This window comes from Zonotrichia leucophrys, chromosome 1 (assembly GCF_028769735.1).
Source record: "Zonotrichia leucophrys gambelii isolate GWCS_2022_RI chromosome 1, RI_Zleu_2.0, whole genome shotgun sequence".
In the NCBI taxonomy this organism is placed as follows: domain Eukaryota; kingdom Metazoa; phylum Chordata; class Aves; order Passeriformes; family Passerellidae; genus Zonotrichia; species Zonotrichia leucophrys.
Window position 1 is genome coordinate 22,277,674 of NC_088169.1, and position 14,154 is coordinate 22,291,827.

The 14,154-nt window shown below is 35.3% G+C and overlaps 1 protein-coding gene across 10 annotated transcripts in view; it reads right to left on the reverse strand.

Moving 5' to 3' along the window:
• Window positions 1-14,154, reverse strand: part of STS (steroid sulfatase) — a 107,857-nt gene that overhangs the window by 56,645 nt on the left and 37,058 nt on the right. For all 10 annotated transcript variants that reach the window (XM_064708830.1, XM_064708820.1, XM_064708794.1 and 7 more), the window contains one exon: window positions 6,012-6,148. In XM_064708830.1, coding sequence (XP_064564900.1) covers window positions 6,012-6,148 — 137 coding nt within the window. The remainder of the gene's footprint in view (window positions 1-6,011; window positions 6,149-14,154) is intronic.

The window sequence follows — 14,154 nt, forward strand, 5'->3', positions numbered from 1 at the left end:
TGGCTGGATACCTTCTTCCTCAGGGTGCTGGCTGAACATCTTTTATGATAAGAAATCCAGCCTAATATTAAACTTTAGAGATTTGAGATATACACCAGTATACATTCAGAAAAGCAAGGTCAAGGAATGCACTATGAGCATCAGGCATCCGTCTCCAGATTTTTAATTCTATTTTTTGGTTTTGAGGCGCAGCCAACATTATGTCACATTCACAGTAGCTGGATAAGATAGGTGCTTATCTGCTGCTTCTGATCATGTGGCATCATTCTGCTTTGCTTACCTTTTTAATCAATGTTGCTCTGTTACAAATGACTACATGAGGTGAAAAGCCATGATAAATTAGGCTTATCTTGGTGTGCAGGATTTTTTCTTGGAAAAAAAAGGATAGCTCAGTGATTTTTTTTTCTTAAAGCAGTAGGAATTTGTCCCTTTTTTTCTTCTCATTTTATTAATAATGTTTATTTTGATTTTTAATACAATTCAGAATTCTCAGAAGATTTGTGATACATTTTCAGGTTGTCCCTTATAGAATAGGTTTTTAAATAAAAGTTCAAAGTATACAAACACTGCAAAGTGATTCAAAGACATGAAAATTCAAAATAACAACCACTAACAATTTTATGTAAAAGAAGAAATATTGATTTTCTGATAATATTTAATAATACTATGCTGTTACCAGAAGGAAGATAGTTACTGTACAGTATTTGGAAGAACATTAAAAATGCCCACAAAACCCCCAAAAAAACCCAAATATTCAACCCCTAATAATGTAAGTTTAAGCCAGAATAGCTTGAAAAAAATATTAAAATTAAATTTTAATTACTTCATAATTAAAAATAATAAGTCAACTTTAAGAGCTTAAAGGATTGTGAGTTTAAAACAATGACTTTTAAAAGTGAAAAAAAAATTCCCTTTTTTCTCTTTGCTTTGTGAATGCATTAGACTATGTTACTTTCATCAGAGCAAGAATTCCCATGAGTCTTTTGGGCATAGTTCAGTTTTCTGTCTCCTAAATATATTAGATTTTCCAAAGTAACTTTTGTTTTGCGTCTGAAACCATTATTTTCATTTACTTGGTGTTACATCTATTACTAAAAAGAGAGAAAGATGCCACAGGGGTCATTAAAAATAGTTTATAATAAATTGGAATGGTTTTCACTTAGACCTTTCATTTACATCATTCCAGAACAGAAAAAAGATTAAAGGAAAGGATGTGATCAAGTTCACATACTTAGCATATTAACTATTTAATCATGCAAAAATTCATCAGATTAAACTGTGTAAGAATTTAGTTTTCATCATCTCACAATTGGGTGGTATAGACATTAGGAACCACAGCTTAGTCGTGCACATATTATATTACTGATATAATCTCTTTTATAACACTAGGAAATCTCATTAGGGAATAAGTAAATTAGATGTTTTTCACAAAAGTCTGGTGCTGGTTTGGTGGAGTTTCTGCCCTTCTATTCGTCTTTGAAAGCGCTTTGTGAAGATATGTATTTATAGAAAATTCTTAATAATGATAACAGTGGAATAAAAAAAAAAAAACAGTTGAAAAGTGGTCTGACTTTCAGATAGTCCTCCTAGATTGTACCCCAGCTGTCCTTCCTCAGTGAAGAAAGTATGCTTTACATCTGTCTTCCTACGTTTCAGTACAGGCTATATGTCACCCCAGAGAGTTGTGTTGCAGAGTATTGCAAATGCTTCAACAAGTCATAAATATTCCTCATGTGAGGTTCAATTTCTTCAGATACCTAAGGTTTAATTCCACAGTTACTTTTACTTAAAAAAAAAAAAAACTATGGGATATTATTTCCTTGTAAGGAAAATCTACTCAAGATGTCATCAGCATCCTTAAAATTTGTCAATCACTCTAGTAATGGAGAATCAAAAATTGGCTTATATTGGAAGGGACTTTCAAAGATCATACAGTCCAATCTCCCTGCCACATTACTCCAAGCCCTGTACAACCTGAACCTGAATACTGACAGTGATGGGAAACCCACAGCTTCTCTGGGCCACTTGGTCCAGTGTCTCACTGCCCTCATCACAAACAATTACTTTCTAACTAACCTAAACCTGTTCTCTTTCAGTTTAAAACTGCCCCTTGTCTTGTCTACACAGTCATTGGCAACAAGTCCCTTTCCACCTTTTTTATAGGCCCCCTTTATATATTGACAGGCAGCAATAACCCTGGAACCTTTCCCTCCCCAGGCTAAACAATCTCAGCTCCCCTGGTTAAAGAACCTTAGCTCTTCCAGCCTTTTTTCAGAGAAGAATTGTTTCCAGACCTCTGACCATTTCTGTGGCTTTCCTCTGGGCCTGGATGCACTGCTCCAGGTGAGGTCACACTAGAGAAGAGCAGAGGAGGAGAGTATCATGACAGTATCTTGCTTCTCTTTGCTTCAGAGTTCCTTTGTTTCTCTACACTGACTTTTAAAGGTTGTATTTGATTTTGTTTCAAATATGATTTGACTTTAGTGAACAGATTGTTTTTTGGTTTTTTTGTTTTCTCCAGCATCTCACAGAATCACAGAATGATTTATGTTGAAAGGGACCTCTGGAGGCTACCTTGCCTAAGCTTGCTCCTTAAACAGGGCCACTTGGAGCCCTGGACCATCTCCAGAATTCACTGCCCCTATGGCAACCTGGGTTAGCATGTGATCATCCTCAGAGTAAAAAAGTTTTCCCTGATGCTCAGAGGAAACCTGACATGCTTCAATTTGTGCCTATTTCTTCTTGCCACTGGGCACAAATGAGAAGAGCCTGGGCCCATTCTCTTTACACCCTTCCTTCAGGTCAATAAGATACTCTCTTCTCCAGGTTGAATAGGGCTTCAGTCACAGCTCTCCCAGATTTTTCTATTAAAAATTGCTCTAGTCTTTCTTACAAACATTTTCAGGACACTGTTCAGTGGTACTGGGAACATATTCCTATAAAAAACACACTTCCCATAAAACTCTATACAATCTTTTAAGGTATTTAAAATAAAAGTTAAATTTAAGATGGTTTGGGATGTTCCCTTCCCCTTCCCCTTCCCCTTCCCCTTCCCCTTCCCATTCCCCTTTCCCTTTCCTTCTAAATAACTAATATCGGATGACTTATAATATTTTCTTGTAATACTAACTTGATCATAAGACAGGTCAAAAGACCATGGGAGAGAGGCAGTTTAGGTTTTTCAGCTTTCAGGACATTCATATAACAAAGACATCCAGACAAGGCCCCCACTTTACAGTTACCTAGTATGTGACAGACCACAATTTCTGAGACATTTTTACATCTAAACCTTTCAGTTGGGATTGACCTACAAAGGAAGAAGACCTGATATGTAGTTCTGCTGCTGCTAACAAAATAATAACCAGCCATTTGCAAAAGTGGCGTTGGATTAGTGTCTTCACACAGCTTGCAAGTCTACAGGGGGCTCCAAAACTCTTTGCAGTGATCTGTTTTGGATTAAATTAGTGGAATGCAATTTACATCAAAAACAATTTCTGAGCATATCCATTTTTCTTCCTATACTCAATCAGGAATGAAGGAATGAAAGAAGGGAATACAGGAAGGAAGAAAAGGATGATAGTGCATTCATTGATTCATTCATCATTTCTTTTTCCATTTTTAGACTGTAAGATTATTTCATCTTCTCTCATATGAATTATAATTAATAGAATTAATAAGGTGCTTAGCCTACATTGAAAGAAAATTAATGTTATTAGCCAGAGAATAATTCTCTAAGGCATGTCACATGCAGTGACATTATAACTGTGAATGCTTTCAACATTGAATTCTGTTATACATACATCAGTATGAAAAAGCAATAGACATACATGGTCCCAAAGCTTATCAAGAGGCTTTGTATTTTGAATTTTTGACGTGGAATGTAATCATAATCTTCAGTGTTGGTTTAACAAGTCACAAACATGAAATATTCAAAAAAGTATTTTATTCATGTGTCTTTTGGGCTTTTCTCCTCCTAGCATAATGATTGCCTTAAAATTGAATAATTGTCCTATTTGGTACTGATTTTCAATAAATAAACAAATGAAAATGGAACTGTTTTGTATTTAGAATTTTGAGTCTTGAGTGGACTTTTCCATCTTACAAGAAAAGCTTTTGCTTTCTCTCTTGGAAATGGCACCTAATTTCTTTCTGATTCCATCTGACTTCTCAAATAAGGAAAAATATTTCAGTTGCATTCCATTGTTCAATCTTTATGTCTTTATGTCATCACTGGTACCTGGTAGTACTTCTACTTGCAACTTCTACTCCTTTTCTACTCCTTTTTTTTATTCATCCACAAGGGTCTTCCACAACATGACTCAGTCAGCAGAAAACACTGTAAATTTCTTTTAGAACTCAGTGAAAATTCATGTATTTTTCCTACCAAAGGTCAAAGATTTCTGATGTTTTTCTATAATGTAGTTTTCAATACATTCATGTTTTCTTCATATGCCGTATTTTCTTTACTTAGGAAGTCTTGCAGCATAGTGTTGTATCTGGGCTATATTGTTCTTACTGCTCTTGCAAGTTACATTCATCTATGCATAAATACTAATTTTTGTCAAATGAATGATAAAACCTCCATTTCTGAAAAGCTCACAGTATCCACTTTTTCATCTTTTCTAGACAATTTTTTAAGAACTTTTTCTACTGTAGACTCTTCAGAGGCATTTTCAAGAACATACTGGTTACTGACATCAGCAGTACAGTGAATCAATCTACTTTCTCTGACATGGCTGATGCATTAAAACTGGACTTTTCAGTGGAGGTTAATGGAAATAAGTACTCCCTTCAGCTGAAAAAAAAATATATATATTATTCTTCCAGATTCATTTGGAAATGACAGCCATGACTTTTCTTTTTTTTCATCAGGCTAATAATGGAGAAGAAAGTAGCAGAGGAACTAAACATTATTTTCTACATGCTGGAACAAATATGCCATCTCTCATCAAGATCTTACAAGACACAACCAAAACTGAGACCAACTGAAAAAAAAAATTGTTACTTTTATACTAGCAAATGACAGTTGTGGATCTGTGGATCTGTTTCCTGATTAAGCTAGCTCTATTGCCCTGATGCTTGTGTAATGACCAGAAAAGGACAATACCCGAGGAATCTTGTGTTTCTTCTCTAAATTTGTTCTAATTTCCAATATTATCATCATTAAACTTGAATCCCTGATTTAGCCCAAGCTTTTTAAATAGCATGCTTCTGTCCTACAGTTGGTTTATTTGACACATCTCCTAAGAACTTGTGGTCATTCTGGAAAAGAGCAGTGGTTTTCAACCTGTTACCACCTCTGCATCACTAAATAGCCTGAAACAGCAGCATGTCAGCTACCCTGCTTTCCAATTTGCTGTTTAAACTCTAGAGACTCTCTCTGGAGACTTTCCTTCCTTTGCAGCAAGGAAATAGCAAAATTTAATGGCAGCAGCAAAAAAAAAAAAAAAAACAATTAGGCTGGAATAAAGTAAATAATACACAAGAGGAAAAAAAAAAACCCAAAAAACAGGAAATCAAACAGACAGTAAAACGAGCTAATGTCCACTGGATTGCTACAATGTGGATGCAAACAGAAATTATAACACATGCATTCTTTAATCTAGTGCAAGTACCCAATTGACTAAATGCTGGTCGCCACTGATAGACATGGTAATAGATTGTTTTATAAAGATCATTTGAATATGCAAGATTCACTCAGAAGCTCAGAGGGTTGGATTTAACTACTCAGCTTCAGAAGTCCACATCTCCGCTAAGTCCATGCTGCATAGACCACCTTCACAAAGAAGGGAATTAATTGCTTTTGTAGGACACAATAAATTTGGCAATAAAGTAGATATTGCAAAAGCTGAGATTATTGTGCTTTCTAAATGACTGTTTCTTTTCCCTAAGTATAAAGGACAAGTATGACAGATATTCAATAGACACAAATTGCTGGTCTCAGTTTGGTGAACATAAACACAAGCCATCATGAATTCCTTCCACTGCTTTTAGAAGCACATGTAACATACCTACACTCCAGTCCATTTCCTCCACTGCATCACCATATAAACCATGCTTGCTCTTTCCTTTGAAATTTTCTGAAGCATATAGAGCAGTATGGACGTGAAGATAAGACAGGAAAAGAAGAAATGGTGCATCAGTGTTCCTGGAAAACAAGCAAAACAAAACCACAAAGACTTAGAGTATTTTATAATAAGTGTTCTACAAATAAATCTTTCTTCAATAAAAACACCAAAACAAAAAATAAAGGTGAAAAGGAATAATGTAATTGATTGTAGGATAATTCTGAATAAACACACACCCAGCAAAAATGCCACTCTTTTACTGAATTGAAAGCAAAAATAAATGGCAACATCTATCTTAATACCATTTGTGATATATATTGGAAAAGGACTTGTTGTTCAAAGGCAGAAATCTATCAGTTTCTATATACAAACATCTCTCCAGATTTTACAAGGATATTTTTAAACACCTGAATACAATTTCTGTTCAAAAACATACCCTCAGCACTACATATCCACGTGAAACACAATTTCCTTCCTCACAAAGTCACATGGAAGCTGATCAACTAAACTGTTATGGGGACCTGTGTCTTTATTTTAGACTATGGTATATGACCCAACCTCTTTTCTTTTAAAGCTCTGTATGTGTATGCATGTGACTCTATATAACCTCAAAGTCATACCAATATAAAACTTTTTGTTCTCAGAGTAATGAACAGTCTCCATTGTCTTCTGTCTATTTCCTAAACAGATACAAAAGAAAGAGTGCAATAAATAGACTCTCTGTAAATTTTGCTGTTCATGTGATCTGTCAACAGGATATTTATGATCAATTCCAGCAGGCTGTGAAAGCACAGCTCAAACAAGTACTTCTGCTTATGCATTATTTATACTACTTTATTTAAAATTGTGCCATCCTAGCCAAATTTACTGCTATATGCTCTAACAGCACTTGCAGTACATTATGCATATTGTAAATATCAGCTGAACCACAAAAGCACTACCCACAAAACTTGTCTGGATCTCACCTTAAAGCACACAGCTAATTGCAGACTACTTTTAATTTTATTCATCATAGTTTCCCCCACCAAGCTGTGGTGGTTAATACCTGTGAATCACATCCACATCAAATGGAGACCATGTATTTACTCAAGCAATTGGTTCATCCACCCTTTAAAGAGGGGAGCATGCTCATAAAAATCACTTCTTCAAAATTAGCCAAAAAATCTAGCATTTAGAACTTCAAAACAAAGTTTTTTTAGTACAAGATATTAATCTGAAATTAATACTTTCATCTTAAAGAAAAACAATTAAGTTTAATTTACTATATTTATGATCCATTTTGCTCTCTCCTTGATTGGATCTGTTTTTTTCACAAGTTGAATGGTTAAAGCTTTTTTTCTACTGGCACATACAGTAGTAGATAAACACAGAATAATTTTTTATCCATATTAATCACTTGATAAATGTGTTTCTGATGGGGATTTTTTTCTTCATAAAAAATTTATAATTTTTTAGGAAACTCAGAAGAAAAACAACGTTCTTCATGTGGAAGATTAATAAAAATATTTTAATTATCTCAAAAATATTTGTGCATAAATCCTGTATTAGTTTATTAATATAAAGTACTGATCCAAAACATTTAAGACATGTTTTTCATAAAAGATACACTTTCCATGAAGTTGTTTGTTGCTATTTGAAAGGTCATATATGTGAAAACTTTTCACAATTTTAGCAACAAATAACAAGAGATCCCTGAGTCAATGAAAAAGGTTGAAAATATCACCAATTGAGGTAAAAAAAGACATACACTTAAAAGTTACTTATTTAATATATACATAAATCTAATACTGACCTTTCACTAGAGAACTTTACTTCAAGGCAGATGATTTTTGTTTTACAACTTGCATTTTTTAATTCCTGGGATTATTGTTGACTTTTTCCTTAAACACAGTTCACTGAATTGAGATTAATATACAAATTCTACGGTAAAACAACACAAAAATTATTTTGTACCTTAACACTGCCGGCTATATTTAGCTTTCATGCAAATTACCTTGTTCTAATGCCATAGAGACACTGCATTCTCATAACTGTCTTCTTGCTTTGCTAAAAGTATCAACAGCTTCCATTATAAATGTTATTTTCAAGACATAATATTCAAGTTTGTTTTGTTTGTTGAATTCACAGAAAAGATCTAACTTTCATGAAGAGTCATCAAATCAATGATTGATATGGAAGGGCACTGCATCATTCTCTTTTTTCCAACTAAAATTGACAGCTTTTGATTGACAGCTTGCTGTCGGGTGGAGAAGTGTCTCACCCATTAATATCCTCTAAAAGATCAGAGGCAGCTATTTATCTCCTGCCAAAACACTTTGAGGAGAATCATGACTAAATACCTTTACTCTGACCTTGAAAATGGAATGACAATACCAGCTAGTAGGCAGGAGAGAAATTTGACAATAACAGCTTTACTCTCAAACCACTTCAAAAAACAGCTCTTTCAAAAATGTATTTCCACTATCTTTTGCACAGCCCAAACACAGAGAATCTCCTTTTAAAAAAATTTGAGATTTTTCATCCTCACATGAGTCACACAGTTTTTTCAATTTATCAAGTAGCTAGAGAGATTACACACATCTGACATAAGATATTCTTCAGGGTGCTTTTAATGCATCTTGAAAACATCTTAAAGCATCACATTGCTGGTAACTCGTCTGCATTGCAAAGTACTGGGTTCTTCTTTTGTATAGTGAGGTGTCTTTATATTACTCAAGGATTCAGCTCAGGCTTGAGCTATAAAAAACAGCTTTAAAGTGTGTGAGAGAGCAATTAAAGCTAATCTGACTTTGTGCTTCAAACCCAAGTCTTTTAACTTTTTCCCTGCAAATCTGCTTTAAATGCTTGCTGCTCTGAAAACTCCTTGGGCAATTGTTGGCTTTTCTGTGCAAGTGGCACAGTTGACACATTGCAGGGAAGGAACACCACTCAGAGGTGCCTGGATAGGTTTGAGATTTCAGTCCATGAAAATTTAATTAAGTCAACAAAGCCAAGTGCAAAGGCCTGCACCACAGTTATGTCAATCCCAAGCACAAATGCTGGCTGGATGAACAATGTAATGGGAGCAGATCTGAGAAGGACTTGGGGTGTTGGTTGACAAGAAGCTCCATATTAGCTGGCAAAATATATGCTTGCAGCCCACAAAGCCAACTGTATCCCAGGCCTCAACAAAACCAGCATGACCAGCAGGTAATCCTTGAACAATTCCAGGCATGAGGCATCTGCAACTGCTCTACCTGTTCCAGTGCTTCACCACTCTCAGAGTAATGAATTTCTTCATAAGATCTCATCTAAACCTGCCTCCTTTCAGTTTAAAACTATCACCTGCCACAATCTGTCCTTATAAAAATTCCCTCTCCCTCTTTTTATAAGCCCCCTCAAGGTACTGGAAGGCCACAGTGAGGTCTCTCTTGAGCCTTCTCCATGCTGCACAGCTTCAGCTTTTTCAGCCTGTCCTCAGGAGTGAAACTCAAAGGAGTCTCATCCCATTGATCATCTTCTTGATTCTCCTCTGGACTGTAAGAGGTCCACATCTTTCCTGTGCCACACCTTGACACAGTACTCTAGGTGAATCACCACTGTGTCAACACAAGCAGGTAGAAACATACCATTTCCTTTCCTGTCATTTTCCTTCTGCTAAAAAAATCTTCTTATTCAGTATCCCCCCAGTGGATAAATTAATTAGTGCTTATTCCCCACAGATGCCTCCTCTACTTCCAGATTAGATCACCAGTAAGACAGTGGTCTTTGTGATAGCAGTGGATGAATACACTTCATTAATCTTGTTCCTGCAGGAGGAAAAGCCAAATTTTGGCTCAGTTGTATGAAAGCAGGACTGTTCTATATGCTGGATTTTGTTTTGTTCAGACTGCTAGCAGTGCTAAAATTCTTGTTAGTCTGAATGAATTTATGAATGGATGTTTCTGTCCTGCTGTTTTAAAATATACACCTTCAAACATAGATGTCATATTTTCAGTTTTTTTCAAAATCAGAAAAAGAACTCCAGACTACTGGAGGATAACTTATGCGAAGCACGAAAGGTGTTGAAAATGTAACAGAGAGAGAAGGAAAAATGTAAATATATAGAAAATCTGACTCTTTCTAGTAGATATTATAAGTAGAATTTTTTTACCACTATATCGGCATTTTTTAAATAATTTTCTCTGCCAATAGATAAGATGCTTCTACTTTTCCAATTTCATGTCTTCACTTCACTTTAAATACTTAAGGTAAACACTTCACATATGTTTTTATTTCCCTTCTATACAACCTTTTCTCCCCCTCTGAAAGAAAATTTTGTAAGCATGGAGACAAAAAAAAAAAGATCTAGCACAAACTAAACTCATAACTAAACCCTCTCATCCACAAAGCTTTGGAGTCCAGCATACAGAACACTCTGTTTTAGAAGTGTTCCATGGACCATTCAGTCTGCCAATCACTGCAGAACTAGTGAGGACACCAATAATTCTTAAATGATCCAAAGATTTGGTAAAGTCCTATATGAACCCACTCCTTCTTCCTGTTACCTTCTTGTTCACAAGGCATAATCAGAGGTCTGGGAGAAAATGCACAAAGATCTAGTAGAGTTGTTAGAGCTTGTAAGTTACAACATTTTCTAATATATATGCACATATACATTATATGCATAGAGAGATACACAAATTCTTCTCTATAATTTTTATTTAGCTGTAACTATAAGGAATATTCTTGTAGGATTCATAAAAACACTGGATTTGAGACCTGTAACTTCAGTGCAACATGGAAAAACTCTAATGATACATGGAAAAACCCTAAACCGCAGTCTGCTACAGTAGCTAACAAAGAATTTGAACAGGTGTTGCAACAGTGTTTCAAGAACTAAAATAGAATAGATAAGGAGAAAATTTACAATTTATTAACTGTTACAAAATGTTGAACATTATGCATATGCAATCTATGACTGGTAAAACTAGTCAAGAAGATTCAAATTCACCTTCACCACAGTTTTTAAATATAATCATGTTAGTATTTAAATACTGTTTTCAAGAAACCAGATTTCATTAGACTTTTAAAAAATGTTATTATTAGTTGTGATCAGGTGTAGAAATTTCTCAGAGAGGTATTTTGTATCACAGGGTGGTATTTTTGTGTTGTTAATTTCTGATGCACCAGAAAACAGACCCTGGCATTTTGAAAAATTTGATTTTCTGTGCAGCTGGTCATTGAAAGGCATGCTGAAGATGTATGAGTGACAACCACATTGAATTTAACATGAAATAAGTAGCACCCATTTGACTTTCAAATACATTGTAATACCAACAGAGCATTCGGTTAGGTTTATGACATGTAAACACTTCCTCTCAGGAAAAAGCAATTAGAATTAACATACACAGAGCTGACCGGCCCACTGACAATTAGGGTAAGCAACTAAACTACTACCTGTTTTCACACACCAGATCTGACACTTGTAATTGCATACATTCTGCTCCAGTGCCATTTTTGGGCATTGAATTTTGTATTTGCTCTCTTTCAGTCTATTAAGGAACAAACAAAAATTTTAATATGCACACACTGGATTAAGGAAGATAAAATACAATACCACCTTTCTAAAGATCAGACCAAAGTAAGCAAAATAGCACATAGCTGTACACTATGAAGATATTATAAGACTTTAAAAATACAAATTCTAATGATTATATAGAATCACAGGCCAAAATTGGCCACCCAGCAGTCTGAGGTAGTAGTTATGGAAGACCTCTCTCCTTATTTTGCTGGGAATCACAAACTCTCATTTTGTGGTCTCTGTGCCCAAACAGCCTCCTGCCACCACAGCACCCACCAGTCCTTCCCTGTTCACAGAGAACAGGTCCAGCACCTCCTCAGGTTGGCTCACTCACCAGCTATATCAGGAAGTTGTCTTCCATACACTCCAAGAACCACTCACACAGTTTCCTGTCCACTGCAATGCATTTCTAGCTCTGGTAAGCTGAAGTCCCCCACATGAACAAAGGAATTGTGAGACTTCTCCCAGCTGCTTACAGAATATCTTGTCTTCCTCTTCATCCTGTCTGGGTGGTCCATACTCCCACCTTGGTGTCTACCTTGTTGGCCTATCCCCTGATTCTTACCTTAAGCACTTAAACCTATCACTACCATCATTAAGCTCTGGATAATCAAAATATTCCTTAACATAAAGGTCTACCCCACTTCCTCTCCTTCTTTGCCTATTCCTTCTGAAGAATCTAATGTTTATACAAGTCACAAAACCGAAAATTACAGAGAAACAACTAGAAAAGAGAATGTCTGGAAGTCCATCACCTGAACTCTGAAGAAATTCTAGAGGTAATAAAGGCAATAGGCAAACAAACTTACATAGAAAAAACACTGGAAAATTAATATATGTTCATATACATTGCATATAAAAGTAGCAAAAAAAAAGCTTTACAGGAAATATCAGTGCTGGTGAAGATTGGAGCTTCATCGTATACTTATTGTAATGTTATTTAACCAACTAAAAGACACATGATATCCGATAATTTTAATTTGATGACGAAATGTGTATTCAGAACCAGGTAAGGTGAAAGCTTGAATTCTTTAACTTCAGGATTGTTTGCTCTCAGGTATAATTGTACACAAGGATTAACAGCGTACATGACTGAGTTTGCTACTTAATGTGTCAGCTAAAGAAAAGGAGACTGTGTGACAAGTTCAGTGTTCAAACATGTGGCTAAAGGGCTGAAAGAACTGGAATGACAAGTATGCTGCTAAGCACTGTGACTTTCAAAATACTTGTGGCCCTTCACTTCTGCAACCTGGTTACCTCTTGGTGGCCATTCGCCTACAAATGGCCAAAGTCAGTGGATTATTCATAAGAGCAATGGTCTACTGGTATGAACTCTATCATGTCAGAACTAGTGTGTGAAAGCAAATATTGGTTTTGTTGCTCACACTAACACAAGGGGCAGATCAGTTCAGATATTAATCCAATTACTCATATCCCCAAGAGTAAGGTTTATGGTCATATACTTTGCATATATTCATTAAAGGGCACAGTTAAGATTGCTCAAATGCCCTAATTGCTTCTCAATACTTTAACATGTTTGGATATTCTCTAATATAACATTGACTATGAAGAGTCTGGGTTATAATTCTCACTGTAATTGCAGCACTCCTGTAACAAAGTTTGTTGTAAATTATGAATATGTGCTATTAACCTTGACTTCAATTTAACATCAGTGTTGTCTGAAAACTACACTGACATTTGAGGCCAAGTGCCTAAATGATGTAAAATCACTTACCTCTAGCTGGGTCAACAAAGCTATGATGACTTAGCTTACACATTATTTTGCCAGCTCTAAACACTGGGGTCAAACAGCAGCACTAATCTACAGGGTAACACTGTGCACATTACACATAATAATACAGTTAAAATAGTCACTAGCTTTCTACCATCGATTTACATCTTGAACTCACCTATTTTGAGGCAATCATTTTAATGTCATGGCATTGAAATTAGCGAAACATTAATAGATACCCATAACAGTATCACTACAGGCACTTTAGATACTTGCAAATAGTGGAAGAATATACCAACAAATAGTTCATGTACTTGAGTGTCTTTTGAAATCACCAGACGCTTGGTCACTAAGCAAGTAATCTTTTAACAATTCTCAAATGTGTTTGTTCGTGCGTTTGTAATAACCAAGTACTTCACTGTTAAATTATCTACAATGTATCTGAGAAGACATCTTTATATCTATCCCCATCACCAAGAGGAAATAAAGATGGTTAATTTATAAATACTTATGGAAATGTTGATTGTTGGGAACACTTACTTATTTAAGGAAATTTGTTATAAAAACCATTTTTTCAGTATAATATGTAAAAACAGCCACATCAAATATTCATAAGGATGGAAATGATAAAAAATTGCAGTATGAGATCAAGATTTTAGATAAACATTTTTTCTTGCTAACAGCTAGAAGCAGCTGCTCTGTAAAGTCATTAAGTCTACAAAATTTAGCTGCAGATTCCCGGTATGTGTTTTCATCCAGCAACAACACCATTTCCATGTATTCACAGAAACTAATGCTACATACTTTAAGAA